Source organism: Diadema antillarum, unplaced genomic scaffold (genome assembly GCF_040938485.1).
Source record: "Diadema antillarum isolate AM-2024a unplaced genomic scaffold, OU_Dant_1.0 scf00000164, whole genome shotgun sequence".
In the NCBI taxonomy this organism is placed as follows: domain Eukaryota; kingdom Metazoa; phylum Echinodermata; class Echinoidea; order Diadematoida; family Diadematidae; genus Diadema; species Diadema antillarum.
In genome coordinates, this window is record NW_027271053.1 from 1115001 (window position 1) to 1129660 (window position 14660).

At 36.6% G+C, this 14660-nt stretch overlaps 1 protein-coding gene across 1 annotated transcript in view; it reads right to left on the minus strand.

Moving 5' to 3' along the window:
- Window positions 1–14660, minus strand: part of LOC139722374 (uncharacterized) — an 89908-nt gene that overhangs the window by 60535 nt on the left and 14713 nt on the right. The window contains exons 6-12 of the mRNA XM_071633681.1: window positions 8234–8359; window positions 7173–7439; window positions 6367–6525; window positions 4824–4844; window positions 4090–4218; window positions 2500–2787; window positions 1617–1636 (exon numbers count right to left, since the gene is read on the minus strand). Coding sequence (XP_071489782.1) covers window positions 1617–1636; window positions 2500–2787; window positions 4090–4218; window positions 4824–4844; window positions 6367–6525; window positions 7173–7439; window positions 8234–8359 — 1010 coding nt within the window. The remainder of the gene's footprint in view (window positions 1–1616; window positions 1637–2499; window positions 2788–4089; window positions 4219–4823; window positions 4845–6366; window positions 6526–7172; window positions 7440–8233; window positions 8360–14660) is intronic.

Genomic DNA, 14660 nt, shown 5'->3' on the forward strand with positions numbered 1-14660 from the left:
TTCTTTCTAATGCCCTGTTTAAGTCCCAGGGCTTATTTTGTTGTCATAAATTATGATGTATATTGATAAACTAGAAATGTCAAGAAGATGCCAAAAGAAAACTTTGTTGAGAGAGAGAGTCACCTCAAGAAGATGCCAAAGAAAACTTTGTTGAAAGACAGAATCCCAAGATCCCCCCACCAAAAAAAAGAAAGAAAGAAAATACACCTTTGCTAAAAGAGGAATTCACCATAGGAAAATGCCATAAGGAGACCTTCCTGAAAGAGAGAGTCACCAAAATAAGATGCTAAACTAGAGAAGCTCTCTGAGAGCACAGACCTCCACCAATCAGCTAATTTGCATGCTGAAAATTGTCTGATTCCCCAAAATAGAAGTCTTTTGTTACATCATCAACCCTTAGCTGCGTGGCCCGCCTCGCCCTGGCAGAAACTACAGCACACAATTTAACGCGCCTCTAAAAACCTCAAAATGCGCAGCTTGAACTCCCAAGTTCATTGACCCTACCTGCCAAAATATTGAAAATTCTCCATAAAATCCATAAATATTTCTGGATCACTACCAAAATTTAATCATCTGTTTCTTGTGTCATTTTAAATCTTTCCTGCATGTCCCATCCAAATCCATTCACAACTTTTTAAGTTATTTTGCACACAGACAGATAAACAAACCAATGGTAATGAAAACATAACCTCCTCCCTTGGTGGAGGTAATGAGCTTTGGTGAAATAGGGAGTAACTACGAGATAGAAAAAGAAAACTTTGCTAAAAGAGGGAGTTACTATGACAAGATGTCAAAGGAAATTTTTGCTGAAAGGAGTGAGAATAAGAGGTAATGATGGAAAATTTTGCTGACAGAATGAGTCAGAATATATATGCTCATGAAAGACTTTGCTTAAAGAGGCAGTCACCACAAGCTTTAAAGAGAAAACTTTACTAAAAGAGGAATTAAGTCACTTTTAAAAAAATAGATGCTTAAAGAAAACTTTGCTGGAGTTGAACGGATGACCCCCAGAGTATAATACTTCCATCTCCCGTAGAGGGTGGATGCATACATTACATTTTCAAACTTGTCAAGCAGCCTGAGCACCTAACATTGGCAATGTAATGAATGTATTGATGGCAGGCTGAAGAACAGATACCAGGATGGCAGAACCATAATTTGAATGGCTAAATCACAGGATAGGTGCACTACATGTACTTTGCTTGGGTGTTAAACATCTAGTTGGTGATCTATGCCACACTTCCCTAACTTTAATCTAGTGTAAAAGTGGATATCTTCATTGCGCAATCGGCCGGGTAATAATAGTTTCGTGTGTTTCATTTCTGTGAAATCAAGACATCAACTACTGGAACATACGGCAAGCGAAAATATACTTATGTTTTTATTTTTGCGCTAGTTTCTGGTCGTAACAAATGTGCAACAAATTTCAACACACTGAAAATTTCCACTCTTACAGTATTAAGACACAGTTGATTAACTTTGATGCTAGAGAAGGCTACTTTTAGCAATCCCGTCAATGGAATTCATTATAGTCAACCAATAAAAAGCTGGGGAGACAATAATAACAACAAGAACGGTTGAGGTTAGCACATGCACAGGGCAATAGGAATGCATACCCCTTTGGTGTCACAGCCTGCTGTGCGATGATCAAAATTGAGAAATTGTTCAGAGAAAAAGCACATGAGAAATAAATACTAAAGGTGGACAGACATCATTCACTACTGATGAAATTACCAGCTTGTTAAAGGGAACAAACTGGCAAAGACTCTATTTATGCTACAGGACAGATACACTGAACAAAAAATGAATTTTAAAACTATTTCCTTTAAAAAAAATTATCTAGACTCTTATGAAGGAAAACAATCTCTTGCCTTGTTGACCCATGTTAACGTCTGTTAATTTCACTGCATCACTGATTAAGAGGAATTCTCCTGAACATTTTTAACATCTCTCCAATATATGAATATCTATATCAGAGTCGATATCTGTCCATCTACATGTGAGACGGCCTATATGTCTGCATTCAGACATCAAAGTCTCTTAGAAACAACCAAAAACATAACATATCAAAACCCCCAAACAAGTCAGAATATGTAAAACATCAGGTTAGAAATAAGGCAAAACACATCATGCAAAAGAGATAAGGCATAGGACATAGAGTACATTTGTATATGCCACAACATAAAGGCATAGGACATCAGGCACAAGATGTGCATAGGATAAAAGACACAGAGCACAGACATGAAACTTAAAGATTACTGTTGAAGTGGATATTTTCGCACCAGTAATTTTTCACTCTCGGCCTGGTGAGATAACTTTCACATTTTTTTCATTCCGTGGAATCAGGACATTAACTACAGGAAGATATGACATGCAAAAATATTTGGGTGCTTTTATTTTCGTGCTAGTATCAGGTAGTGCGAAACGGGCGATAATTTCCGCACTGCAAAAATTTCCACTTTTACAGTAAGTGGTAATTTTGCGTTTTTTTTTTTATACCATCCCTGATGGAGCATGGGCACCCTTGTCGGCCCTCCGCCTCGTTTCCCACAAACCAGCGGTACATCTCGGTGTCGTTAAATGGCGTCCAGTAAGCCACGGCCTCCTGGCCGTTGAAGAAGGGCATGTTGAAGCAGGAGGCGGTGAGCTGCAGGTGGCAGGTTTGGGACACCTGTATCAAGTCCAGCATCAGCTTCATCGAGGCATCGTACGCGAGCTCCATCGAGACGTCGGCTCCTGCAGGCACCGTGTTTGTGCCCATCCGGTCATGGCCGATGATTGTGGTTCCTGTATGCACACACACACACACACACACACACATTAACACATACATGTAGAATTGAGCGTAAAATATGAGAATACAGTTTTTTTCGCATTTGCTGTCCATTACATGAACATCACTTAAAATTATAAAAAAATTTGTGTAGTGATATTATGTTCCACGAGCAGAAGTATCAAGGTGAACATATGGTATGTGTTGCGATGAAATCATTTACACAGTGTAAAACTAGAAATTTTGACAATACATGTAAATATGCCACACACTGACCTTTCCTCCTTCATGCTATTTCCAATATTCTGACGGTATGACTCCTAAACACATGTACACTGTATACAACTTTTATCAATCGTGACCTTTTGGGTTGCGAGGGTTTACCGCATTTAATACAGGGCTAGGACAATTACCCCCTAGACAATCACCCCAGACCCTTGCCCTGACCCTAACCCTACTCCTAATACTAACCCCAACCCAAACTCTCACCCTAAACCTAACCCTAATCTTTACTCTGATCTCATCTTTAACCAGTCTTCAGGTGGGGAGGGGGGGGGGGGGCGGTAATTGCCCTGATATGAGCACATTTACACTTCAATGAACTTTCCAGGGCTAAATATCTAGCAAGGAGGCCATTTTTTTTTTTCTTGCAACGTAAACCTATTCTGTCTGGAAGCTCTGGGGCCGATGAACAGACGGACCATCTCAATAAAATGATACCGCCTTCCCTTCAGTGGCATACCGATAAGCATATATCAGGGACCAATGACCAGCTGGAAAAAAATGAAGTTCTGTTTTATTCATTGCATCGCTGATATGTTTTGTAAAACATTGTAAAGGTAATGAAGAAACTGCATTGCTGTATATTGTAAAGGCAATGAAGAAACTTACTTTGTTAACAACTAATATTCATGTATATGTATGGCACCAACAATATACACGTGTTTGTGTATCTGTATGTGCAATGATATAATGCAGGAACAAAACAAAACAAAACAAAACAAAACAAAACAAAACAAAACAAAACAAAACAAAACAAAACAAATCAAATCAAATCAAATCAAATCAAATCAAATCAAATCAAATCAAATCAAATCAAATCAAATCAAATCAAATCAAATCAAATCAAATCAAATCAAATCAAATCAAATCAAATCAAATCAAAATCAAAATCAAATCAAATCAAATCAAACCAAACCAAACCAAACCAAACCAAACCAAACCAAACCAAACCAAACCAAACCAAACCAAAGTGACATGACACAGATTGTCATGGCTCTGAGAACAGCTTATGACGCGCCAACTTTATTTTTTACCATCTCCATTGCAGTCGACCCACTCAGCAGGCGCGGCATCATCGGGATTGGGGTCAATCAGGTACCGGTCAGTGGTGTTTTCCCTCAGGTAGCCCTCTCTCTTTAGCTCATAGCAAGACCTAAGGATTACTGCAAGGTAATGAGAAGGACATTTTTTTAATGATAATAGGCATTGATCTACAGGCATTAATTGGCATGGCTATAGATTGCCAGAACTTGATAAGCGTTTATATGGGGCACTTTCCACAATGGTCAATAAACCTGGACAGTCAGCATCATGACAATAAAAAAGCATCAGTTATTTTTTTTCTCCTTTATTTTTGTGCAATTCTTATTTATCACTCCTCTGCTACATGACAAAAGACAATGTATCCACATTAGCAAGTGGTAATGTAAAAGTTAAGCATGATATTATTTTCTTATGCAGAGTCAATTTCCATGAATTGATCTGGCTTGAATTCTCAGGGACAATAGTATTTTTGTACATACTATTTCAATATCTAATAAGAAATGTCAATTTGTTACTTTTGCTCTGATTCAGTAAAGCAAGAAATGAGAAAATATTTGAAGAATGCAAAATATTTCACATTTTACAGTGTGCCTCAAAGTTATGTGAGCTGTATGTTAAACTGACATATTCAAATTTCATGAGGAAATATCTGGTACTTCTAACTACACATACTTTTTAAAACCTAACATGTTAAATACAAGAGGAATCAAAACTGAAAACTTACCTGCAGGTATCACCTTCACAGCTGATTGTGAGAGCATTAAGAAGAAAATTGACCACAAAATTGTAAGTTTGTTTCAATTTTCACCTAGCAAATACATAGCAAATGATTGCTGTCTGATGAATGTTCTTCATTTTTAGTATGAGTTGTTTTGCCAGAAAATAAATGCAACATCATTATCTTCTCCTTATGTTTAATCAGCTAAAAGTAAACACTTTTCAAGATCATATTTCTCATAGAATATTTGGCAAAATATTGATGTTTTAAAACCATTTTAAAGGTCATCTAACTGGCTATCAACCTGGTAGGTCATTAAAATGGGGAATTTTACGCACAAGCGAGCACATTCGATTTTTCTCTACCAAGGCACAACAAAATCAAAATTGAAAAACTTGAGAAATTCTCATTCCATATAACAATGAGAACAACAAACAAATTTAACACAAATAAAAAAACACAAATTTGCAAAAATCACCCGCTAATCTTTTCAATGTTTTAGTAGCTGCAAAAATAAAGAAAGGCTATGAAGAATGAAGACTCTTCTGTCTAATCCAAGTTTAAATGTCATTAGAAAAGAGGAAATATTAACAATAATTAAATGGTCAAAATTTGAAATGTTATTTCAAATTCAGAAAATTGAAAATGATTTTTAGTTCTTGAATGTCTCATGAATTCTTAAATTCCAAAAATAAAAAAGTGTAAAACAGAAATTCTTTCCAACCCATTTTAACAACTTTGCAGTTTATTCAGTCCAATGAATTTGAGTTGACAAAGAATTCTTATTTTCCCCTTTAGTTTCCCACTGTGTTTTTGTTTGGGAATATAACGTAAAAGACGTAGAGATACATGGGAACAAAAACTTATTTTTGCTATTCATTCATGTCTCTGATTGTCTTAAATTGCTTTTTTGTTTTCAATGCTATCTTGAAGCGTATTTGCAAATGATTACAAATGAAAATGTTGATTTCTGCCATTTTTACTTTTGTGCCTTGAAAGACAAAAATGAATGTGTTTACTTGTGCGTAAAATTTCCCTTGTTAAAGCCAATCATATAAACCTTTGATATGGTATATGACTCAATTTTTTTATCAAACTCTTCTATGAAAAATATGTAAAGGAAAAAAAGTTCACTTTTTTTTTCTTTTTCTTTGCACTGAGTGTATTTGTGCATCTGTCTGTATATCCATCTACCCATACATTAGTACAAATACCTAAACCTGTATATCTATACACTTGTACATGGCTTGTTACCTCACATTTTGTCACTGTTTATGATTGCTCAATAGGCGTAGCATTGGAGCACATTATAATACCAGTTAATGTTTTCTTGGGTGTCAAAGAAAGAATTAAATTATCTCGGTCATGATGCTGGAATACCCAAATTTTGCAAGAATGATAATAGAATGGAAATAATGTCACAAAATGAGTTATCCTGAGCTGTACGGTTTCAATGGCTTGCATTGAACCGAGTCAAAAAAGGTCTAAAAGAGAGAAAGTAAGAAGCAAATGTACGGAAACATGTCAGAAAGATAACAACTGTACTTACTCTTGTCATTGTAACACTGAACGGGCCCGACGACGACTTTCGTATCTACCCCTGTAACTGTAGAAAGGGTAACACCACTGAGGGGCAGAGATGCCCTGTCCGACAGGGTAACTACATGGACATCACTTTTGGTGGTGGTGGCATCCTCGCAGATGTCCCCTGCAGGGCAAGAAAGAGAAAGGAAACAGTGTTATCGCTCGGTTGCCATGCACACATTGTGACAAATAGCCGTGTACATCAAGTTGATAGTGTAAATTTGTGAATACAAGCTGTAGCTTGATTCATATTGTGATCAAGTCGCCACCCTTAACTTAACAAGTGTTAATAGACAGAATGATAATTTAGGCATTCTTGGGAAAATGACATTGATTTCTTGACAAAACTTGAAATATTAATCTAATTTTGATATGAACATTTGCAAGGCCTTTTTCAAGCGTCTGTCCCCCTGAAAAATGGGCTTAAATAACCCGGCACATTATTTGTTGCTAAGTCTTCTTATCTCTTCTTGTTTTGCTCAATTTGAGCTGTGGCACTAACTGCCACTATTTTGAACATATGTGCATGCATGTACACACAATATGTATGTATGTGTGTGTGGGGGGAGGGGGGGCATTGTAATATTCTAAATGTCTGAGCGTCCGTATCACACGATTCCTACTGACTCACTGAATCAGAATTGCTTCAGAAATTTACTGCGAGTTGAGTACAAGGCCAACATTTACATGACAACCGTTTTGAAAATTTCTGTTCTCATCTTATGATCTGTCTCCATCTTTTGTCTATTCAAACTGGGAGTTGCTCCTTACCTGCAGCTTGCTCTTTACCGTCTGGTGATTGCAGGAAGGCATTGACATGGCCGCCATTTGTCGGAGTTGTTCTGCGACACAGGAACTCGACCGTCTGCGAGCAGTTGTAGAAATTCGCTATCATGGCTCGCAGCTGTGCGATGGAGGCGCTGCCGTATGAGGAAGCGGTGGCGTTGCCGTATGAGATGGTGGCGGAAAATGGTCCACCATCACTGACACTCGCGTCGATGAATCCATTCTTACTCTTAACCTCGGTAATTAATTTTTCTTCATTTTTTTTTGCGGGGGGGGGGGAGGATGAAAAATAGGAAACATTTCATCATTGAAACTATAAGTTTCCTTTCAATGAATACTTTTTCAAAGATTAAGTTCCAGTCTTTGAGTCAATGTCTGAAATCACATTTATCAAAATCAATTTTATGCCATCATTGTTGATCAGTAGTACATGTAGTTCTAAATCTCAAATTCTTTCCCCTCAAAAACAAAACAAAACAAAATCACTACCAGGTGTCTGAAACATTTCAGAATTTGAAGACATAATTTGGAAGTTGTTTTTTTTTTTTTTTACTTTTAATTTTTTGAGCTACCCCAGAAGTAGCAAATAACTGAGTCACATGTATCTTTTTGGTAAGCATTGCCCTTTGACTATAATAAAGTGAGAAACCCTGCCTACTTTCAGACAATCATTCTATTTCAAATACTGCTCCTTCTCCTATGTACTAATATGTACTGCAACTACTTCTACTACTCACTACTACAACTACTACTACTACTACTACTACCTACTACTACTACTACTACTACTATTTTTATTTCATTTACTACTACTCTCAATACTGCCATCATTTTTTCACCCCTACCATTGCTATACCCTAGCAAACTTCTTTTGCTGCAAATCAGAATATTATACATAGAACATACATACTGTGAATATATATTATTATTAATTTTTTATTTATTTTTATTTATTTATTTTTTTTTTTTGGGGGGGGGGGGGGGGGGCAAGTAATTAGGAAATATATGAAATTCTTTCCAAACATTGATGTCTATAGTATACTCACGGTCACTTTCTCTCAGATAACACTCTGCTCTGAAGGGCTCCAATGGGCCCTTCACGTCTGGATCAATCAGCTGGTACTCGTCAAATTGGCCATTTTCTTCATATGCCGCTTCGCATGATGTTGCCACTGGTAACCAGATCAAAAAAAAGAAAAAAAAAGAAGAAGAAATGAACAAATCAAAATGTAAATATATTCTGGCACCTATTTCTTGAATCCTTGTTACTGTTAAGTTATGTGCATGAATGTGCAGGCCTGGGTGTATTATACATTTGCTTCATCATCATGCCATATTTCAGCTTCGTGTACAAATCGTCAATGCTACTTTCCAATAATTCTGTACTATTTGGATCTGGAAAAAGATTACATGAAAGAGAGAATATTGTAAATGAGGTAAAATCAGTGAACTTTTAGCATGTCACAGATGAGAGACTTTCAACAATTTACACTTTGACATGCCACTGTGTGCTCCAGATAGTGGTCGAGCAAATTTGTGTATGTTCATCATACTATGCAGCACTAATTGTTGCTGTCCAAAAATTTTCAAGAAAATTTTAGATTTGACTAAAGTGAACAAAGGATGCTAACCACAGCATAACAAAAAAACAAATCAATTCAAAGGAAAAAGAAAATATTCTGAATTCAAAGACAAAAGAAAATATTCTGAAGGCAAAAACCTGTAACTTTGTCCAAAAGTAGGAAAATTTGGACATATTAAGCATTCTATATCAATTCCTCAGGAAAAAAATATGAAGTGTCCTATTCTTATTTAATAAATATGTTTTATTTTTGATGAAGAAAGACATGCTTAATATAGAAAAGAAGTATAACTTCAAAGTTTTATGTAAAGCAAGTTGTAAAAACCATAAATAATGGTGCATCAACCACACACATGTAAAAAACAAATTCCCTTTTTGCGGTAATTTTTTACAAAATCTCCCATTCTCCCACTTGAGATTTAATTTCTCCTGCACTGGCTCTGTGTCTCCCGCTTGAAATGATTTCTTACTTATTGCCATCATATGTTGAAAAATAAGCCTTCGATAGCATGAGAGAGCATCTAGAACCCTACAGCTTTCAGGGCCCTTAAGCAGGTCCTGGACCCCGGCAGTAAGGAACTTCGCTCGTGATGTGCCCTTCGCGCACATCAAGTTGGAGTCTCCCGTTTGCTAGGGGTTTCAGGTGGGAGAATCTCCAGATCAGAAGGTGCTTGGGGTTGGAGTCTCCGGGATCTGTTTTACGTCCTTCGAAATTACCATAAAAAGCTTGTCCGTCATCCGTCTCCTCATATTCTTTGACCTCTGTTCTTCTTTGAGGTCTTGTCCTCTGTCGCGGACTTTCACTGCCGCTGGAAAAGCCAAGAACTTCATTGGTCTGGGTGGCCACACTCTGATATGAGTAGAATTTAATTTGGCTCCTCTTGACTTCAGGTAGGTATGAAGGAGGGAGAAAAAGAGGGGGGGGGGGGTGGGGGAGAGAGAGATATGTACTTCATAAAACACACCAAGCACATAATTTCCAACAATCATTTCATCGTTTGTTTAAACAAAAGATTCTCTTGTCAAGGTTAATATCTTTATTGAAATTGATTGAAAAATTTGCCCTACATGGATCTTAAAGGTAATTTGTTAATCAGTTTCATAATATCATGGCAGGCTGCAAATAAGGGTGAAGAGAAGTACGGTATCAAAAGTTAATGTAGTTGGAAAATGTTAAAATGCAAGTTTTGAAGTAAATATGTGACCCACTACAACAAAAAGGTCCTAAAGTCGCGCACGGTCGAAGCCATGAAAATCGAGTTTGAAGTCAGAGCATTAAAATTGGTCAAAACTTACGATTTTCTGATTTTGATATATTATTGGAGTCTAACATGTCTTCTATCATCTGTCGAAATTTTGAAGCAAAATGGTGAAAGGAAAGAATAGCGTTTTTCTGAGCCATGTTTTTTGGCGTTTCAACGAAGCAGAAACTGGTTCGAAAATTTGGATTGAGCGCCACAGATACATGTAGGTTCCGCCCCTAACAACGACCAGAGTGATCTCATTGGTCAGTTTGCTGCTTGCTGCTAACCGAAGCGTGAAGCTCGCACACTGCCCAGTCGACTGGTGCGTGCGGGCGGGGTGCGCTGTGCTCAGCCACTTCTCACATACTGGTCACTGATTGGTTGGCGAGGAGACCGCCGACGCTGATGTGCTTGAAGCGTGAAGCTCTTGAAGCGTGAAGCTCGCACACTGCCCAGTCGACTGGTGCGTGCGGGCAGGGTGCGCTGTGCTCAGCCACTTCTCACATACTGGTCACTGATTGGTTGGCGAGGAGACCGCCGACGCTGATGTGCTTGAATGAACTCTTCGGGGGTTGCTACAGTAGGGCTTACCTTCTATTGTCTAGAGGTGAAAACTGACTTGCGTGTCCCTTGATCGCAATTGCATCGAAAGGAAGACGTTTAGGGCGCTTTTCTCGAAACAGTGATTTTCCAGACGTCTCGACATGCTCTCTTTTAAACATCGATATCTCCGCAGCTGATTATTTTTATAAAATGTGTTATATATCAATTTAAAGCAGAAAGATTTGGGGATTTTATCATGCAATTTTCAAATAATCGACCTCTCCCGACTTTAGGATCATTTTGTTGTAGCGGGTCACATATATCTAAAAAAGCGGATATCTCAGATGACCCCAGCAATGCAGCATTCATATTTTCATCTTTCCTCCTCTCATTCCTCTTTGTGACATCATGATTTACAGTTCCCACTTTATTAGAGAGGAGCACATATTAAAAAATTCATGTGGGCATTAACTCACAAATTCCTCCGCCGAAGATCGATGTCATCACCTTATTGGAAAGTTGGGTAACTTTGGTGAGTGTAGTACGGTAGCATGAACAAAGAAAAGAAAAAGAAAACATAATATTCTAACCAACTGTCTAATCATTACACAACAATATCACACTGCTTACACTTTATGTAAGATACGAAAGTGTATATGATTACATATGGGACAAACTTGCAACACTTGTAAATGAGAAAAGATTATCAAGTGGATGGATTCAGATGGATTCAATTCAATTATTATTTCCTCCAAACTTTTCATGATCTGGGGAACAATCACTTCTATGATATCACAACAAGGTTACCTGGGATGCTCTTGTAAATAACCTTTTGTCAGATGTTTTCTATGAATATTGGTGTTACTTAAAATGTATAGATTGAAATCAATGCTTAAACTTTGTTTTTTTTAATCAATTTATAATTCAACTGCTTAACGTCTTTTGTCATATGGGTCACGGGATATTATAAAATGGGTTCAATATAGATACATGAAAACTGTTATTAATTTTCGACCCTTTTTATAAAACAGATAGTGCACAGGTTTAAGTTAGTGACGTTAGTGGAGAAGCAGCTCACTCTCAGTATTCAAAATGTTGTGCAACATGCTCTCAGCTTTGCGAAATCTTTTTATTTATCTTTTATGGTTAGGTGCATATAATAATATATATATATATATATATATATATATATATATATTGTAGTTGCTCCGCGTATTGGCAGTACTAGAAATAGCAATGATAATGTCACAATAGAGGAATGCATTAAATGCCAATTGCCTTGATCTTAATTAAAAATCCAAATTTTCGGGGGTCCTCCCCCGGCCTTCGTCAGGGATGACAGTGCGAATGAATTTTCACAGTGATATTAACAGTGAGTTGTTAATTCCCTACTAGCACACGTAATCTCAGTGTAACCAAAACAAAAAATAATAATTAATAACAACAAACACGTTGCGCGCTTATGAGTGTCGTACTTTACGTCATAATAGAGAAGACGTCACACTAGGATTGCGCGTGCTGCACATAAGGATCATGTTAATATCACTGTGAAAATTCATCCGCACTGTCATCCCTGACGAAGGGGGAGGACCCCCGAAAATTCAGATTTTTAATTAAAATCAAGGCAATTGGCATTTAATGCATTCCTCTATTGTGACATTATTATTGCTATTGTATGTATATATATATATATATATATATATATATATATATATATATATACATGAAGAAATTCGCAACATATATATATACATGTATATACAACGTATATATATATATATACATATATATATATATATACATATATGTATATTTGTACTAATGCTACAAAAGTGTCACTTCTAGATCATATTTTTTACTGAACTGTGTCATTTAAATTCATGACTCTACAAATTAGGCAAAATGTTTGCATGTTGTTGTTTTGTGTATCTGTTTGTCCGTCTCTCAGTGATGGATTCCAAACTTGAGGTGCTGCTTTTGTTTCCTGTTTTCAATCAACTTTTGGATCAATTTTTTTTTTTTCCAAGAGGAGCTCACACTCATACAAGTATTGTCTTTTAAGTGTTTGTTTGTTTTTTTTACACAGTGCAAACTGATCTTTCACTTTCATCTCCTCAGCACTTATTACAAAGTTTCGTTACTTGAAGGTTTCAATTATTGTAGTTTACTCTGTTCAAATTTACATTCATTATTTCAAATCATTGCTGAAACCTTATCTATTTTTTCAATTATTGTAGTTTACTCTGTTCAAATTTACATTCATTATTTCAAATCATTGCTGAAACCTTATCTATTTACTCAATCCTATTTTGTTGTTGTTTTGTATCATATGTACATAATGCTGTATCTCATTTCAATATATATATTTTTTTTCTGGATTGATGCGCTCGCGCTACTTAAGTGTTATGCATTGTCATTATCGTTATCATTATTAATTCATTTCCGTCCCTGAAGAAAGTGAGATGTACGTCTGTATATTGTTACTGTGGAAAAAAAAAATGAATATGAAATTGAACTTGAACCCCGGGATGACTCCAGAAACATGCACAAAATAATAATATATGGGACTTACAAGGGGCCAAATCCATCTAATAATCAAATGCTCTAGGTGCAACCACATGTAAGATAGGACTAACATACAGGTGCATGCATAAGAGAAAGAAAACGACAAAGTGAAACAGTACAGGACACATAAAGAAATAATAATAATCAACGATTGTAAGCTAAATAAAGCAAATACTTCTGGAGTTGTCTTCTTTCAATATATCATTGTACATAATTATGGCAGTTATTCATTTTAATTGGGGGGAAAAGATCACAGTGAAGAGAAAGTACAAAAAAAAAGAATGACAAACTGAGATCATCTTTATGTCTTACCTGCCCTTCTCCTCCGCCGCCTACGCTTCGAGGAGGCTGCTGTGAGAAAAAAAATTGTAAAAAAGAGAGAGAGAGAGAAAGAAGCATTTTACATCTCCCTTAAAATGTAACTTCAAAAACACTGTATTATAGGCCAGCACACTTCTGTACAAACATGAAACAGCAACTTCCAAAATCAGCATTACTAAATTAAACTAGAAAAGCACTCTGAGGGCGAAGATCTCTGCCAAGCAGCTACTTTCCATCGATTATCTTGCTCTTCTTAAAGAGATTCTTCTCCTCTCCAACACTGGGGAAAAGTCATAAACCCTCTGCTGCGCAGCGAGCCTTGCCCTAGCACAAAGCGCAGCACGCACTTCAGTGTGCGTATAAAAACCATGAAAACCTTAAAAATGCACAGCTTGAACTCCCAAGTTCATTAACCCTACCTGCCAAAATATAAAAAATCCTTCATAAATTCCCAAAAAATTTTCGGATCACTACCAAAATTTAATCATCTGTTACTTGTGTCATTTTCAACCTTTCCTGTAAGTTTCATCCACATCTGTTCTCTACTTTTTGAGTTATTTTGCACATGGACAACTAACAAACAGAGATATTAGAGATGCTTCAGTGTAAACTTTTTTTCCTGCCACAAAAGATTTGGGTTTCAATGAATTTACTCAAAAGGAAAAGGTATCACGTTTGAACTTTGTTTCTTCACTCATGTGTTGAATGTTTCACTGTATTATATATACATCATGACCAAAACTGTGAGGGTTCTGGGAACAGTGGAGTCAACTGGAGTCATATTTGAGTCAGAATTTTCAATGCATATCACATACAGTAGCCAAAAAGGAAGACAATTACAGAATGAACACTTTATGTGCCATATATAGTGTACAGTCTGTAAATCCCCTGTGTGCCACCTAGACTGTAATGCAGACAACACTTTTGGAAAACATTCTGTTTTTCAAATCTATGTGACTTTTTTTTAGATTTTTGTTACCCTGGACATTTCATGAGTAAAGCTGTAAATAAAATACCACACTCTGCTTTGAGATAAATTGTATGATACGTCTATGATTGTTTTCCTTTCAAATAACCAATACATGTAGTTCATTATTGTACAGGCATGCCTTTTGAACAGAAAACAAGACCAGAAATCTAAAATTTACTTGCAAATCACCACATGAAATGTGAGCGTCGCATGTACTGTGCATGTGACAGGAATGGAATCATGAGAAA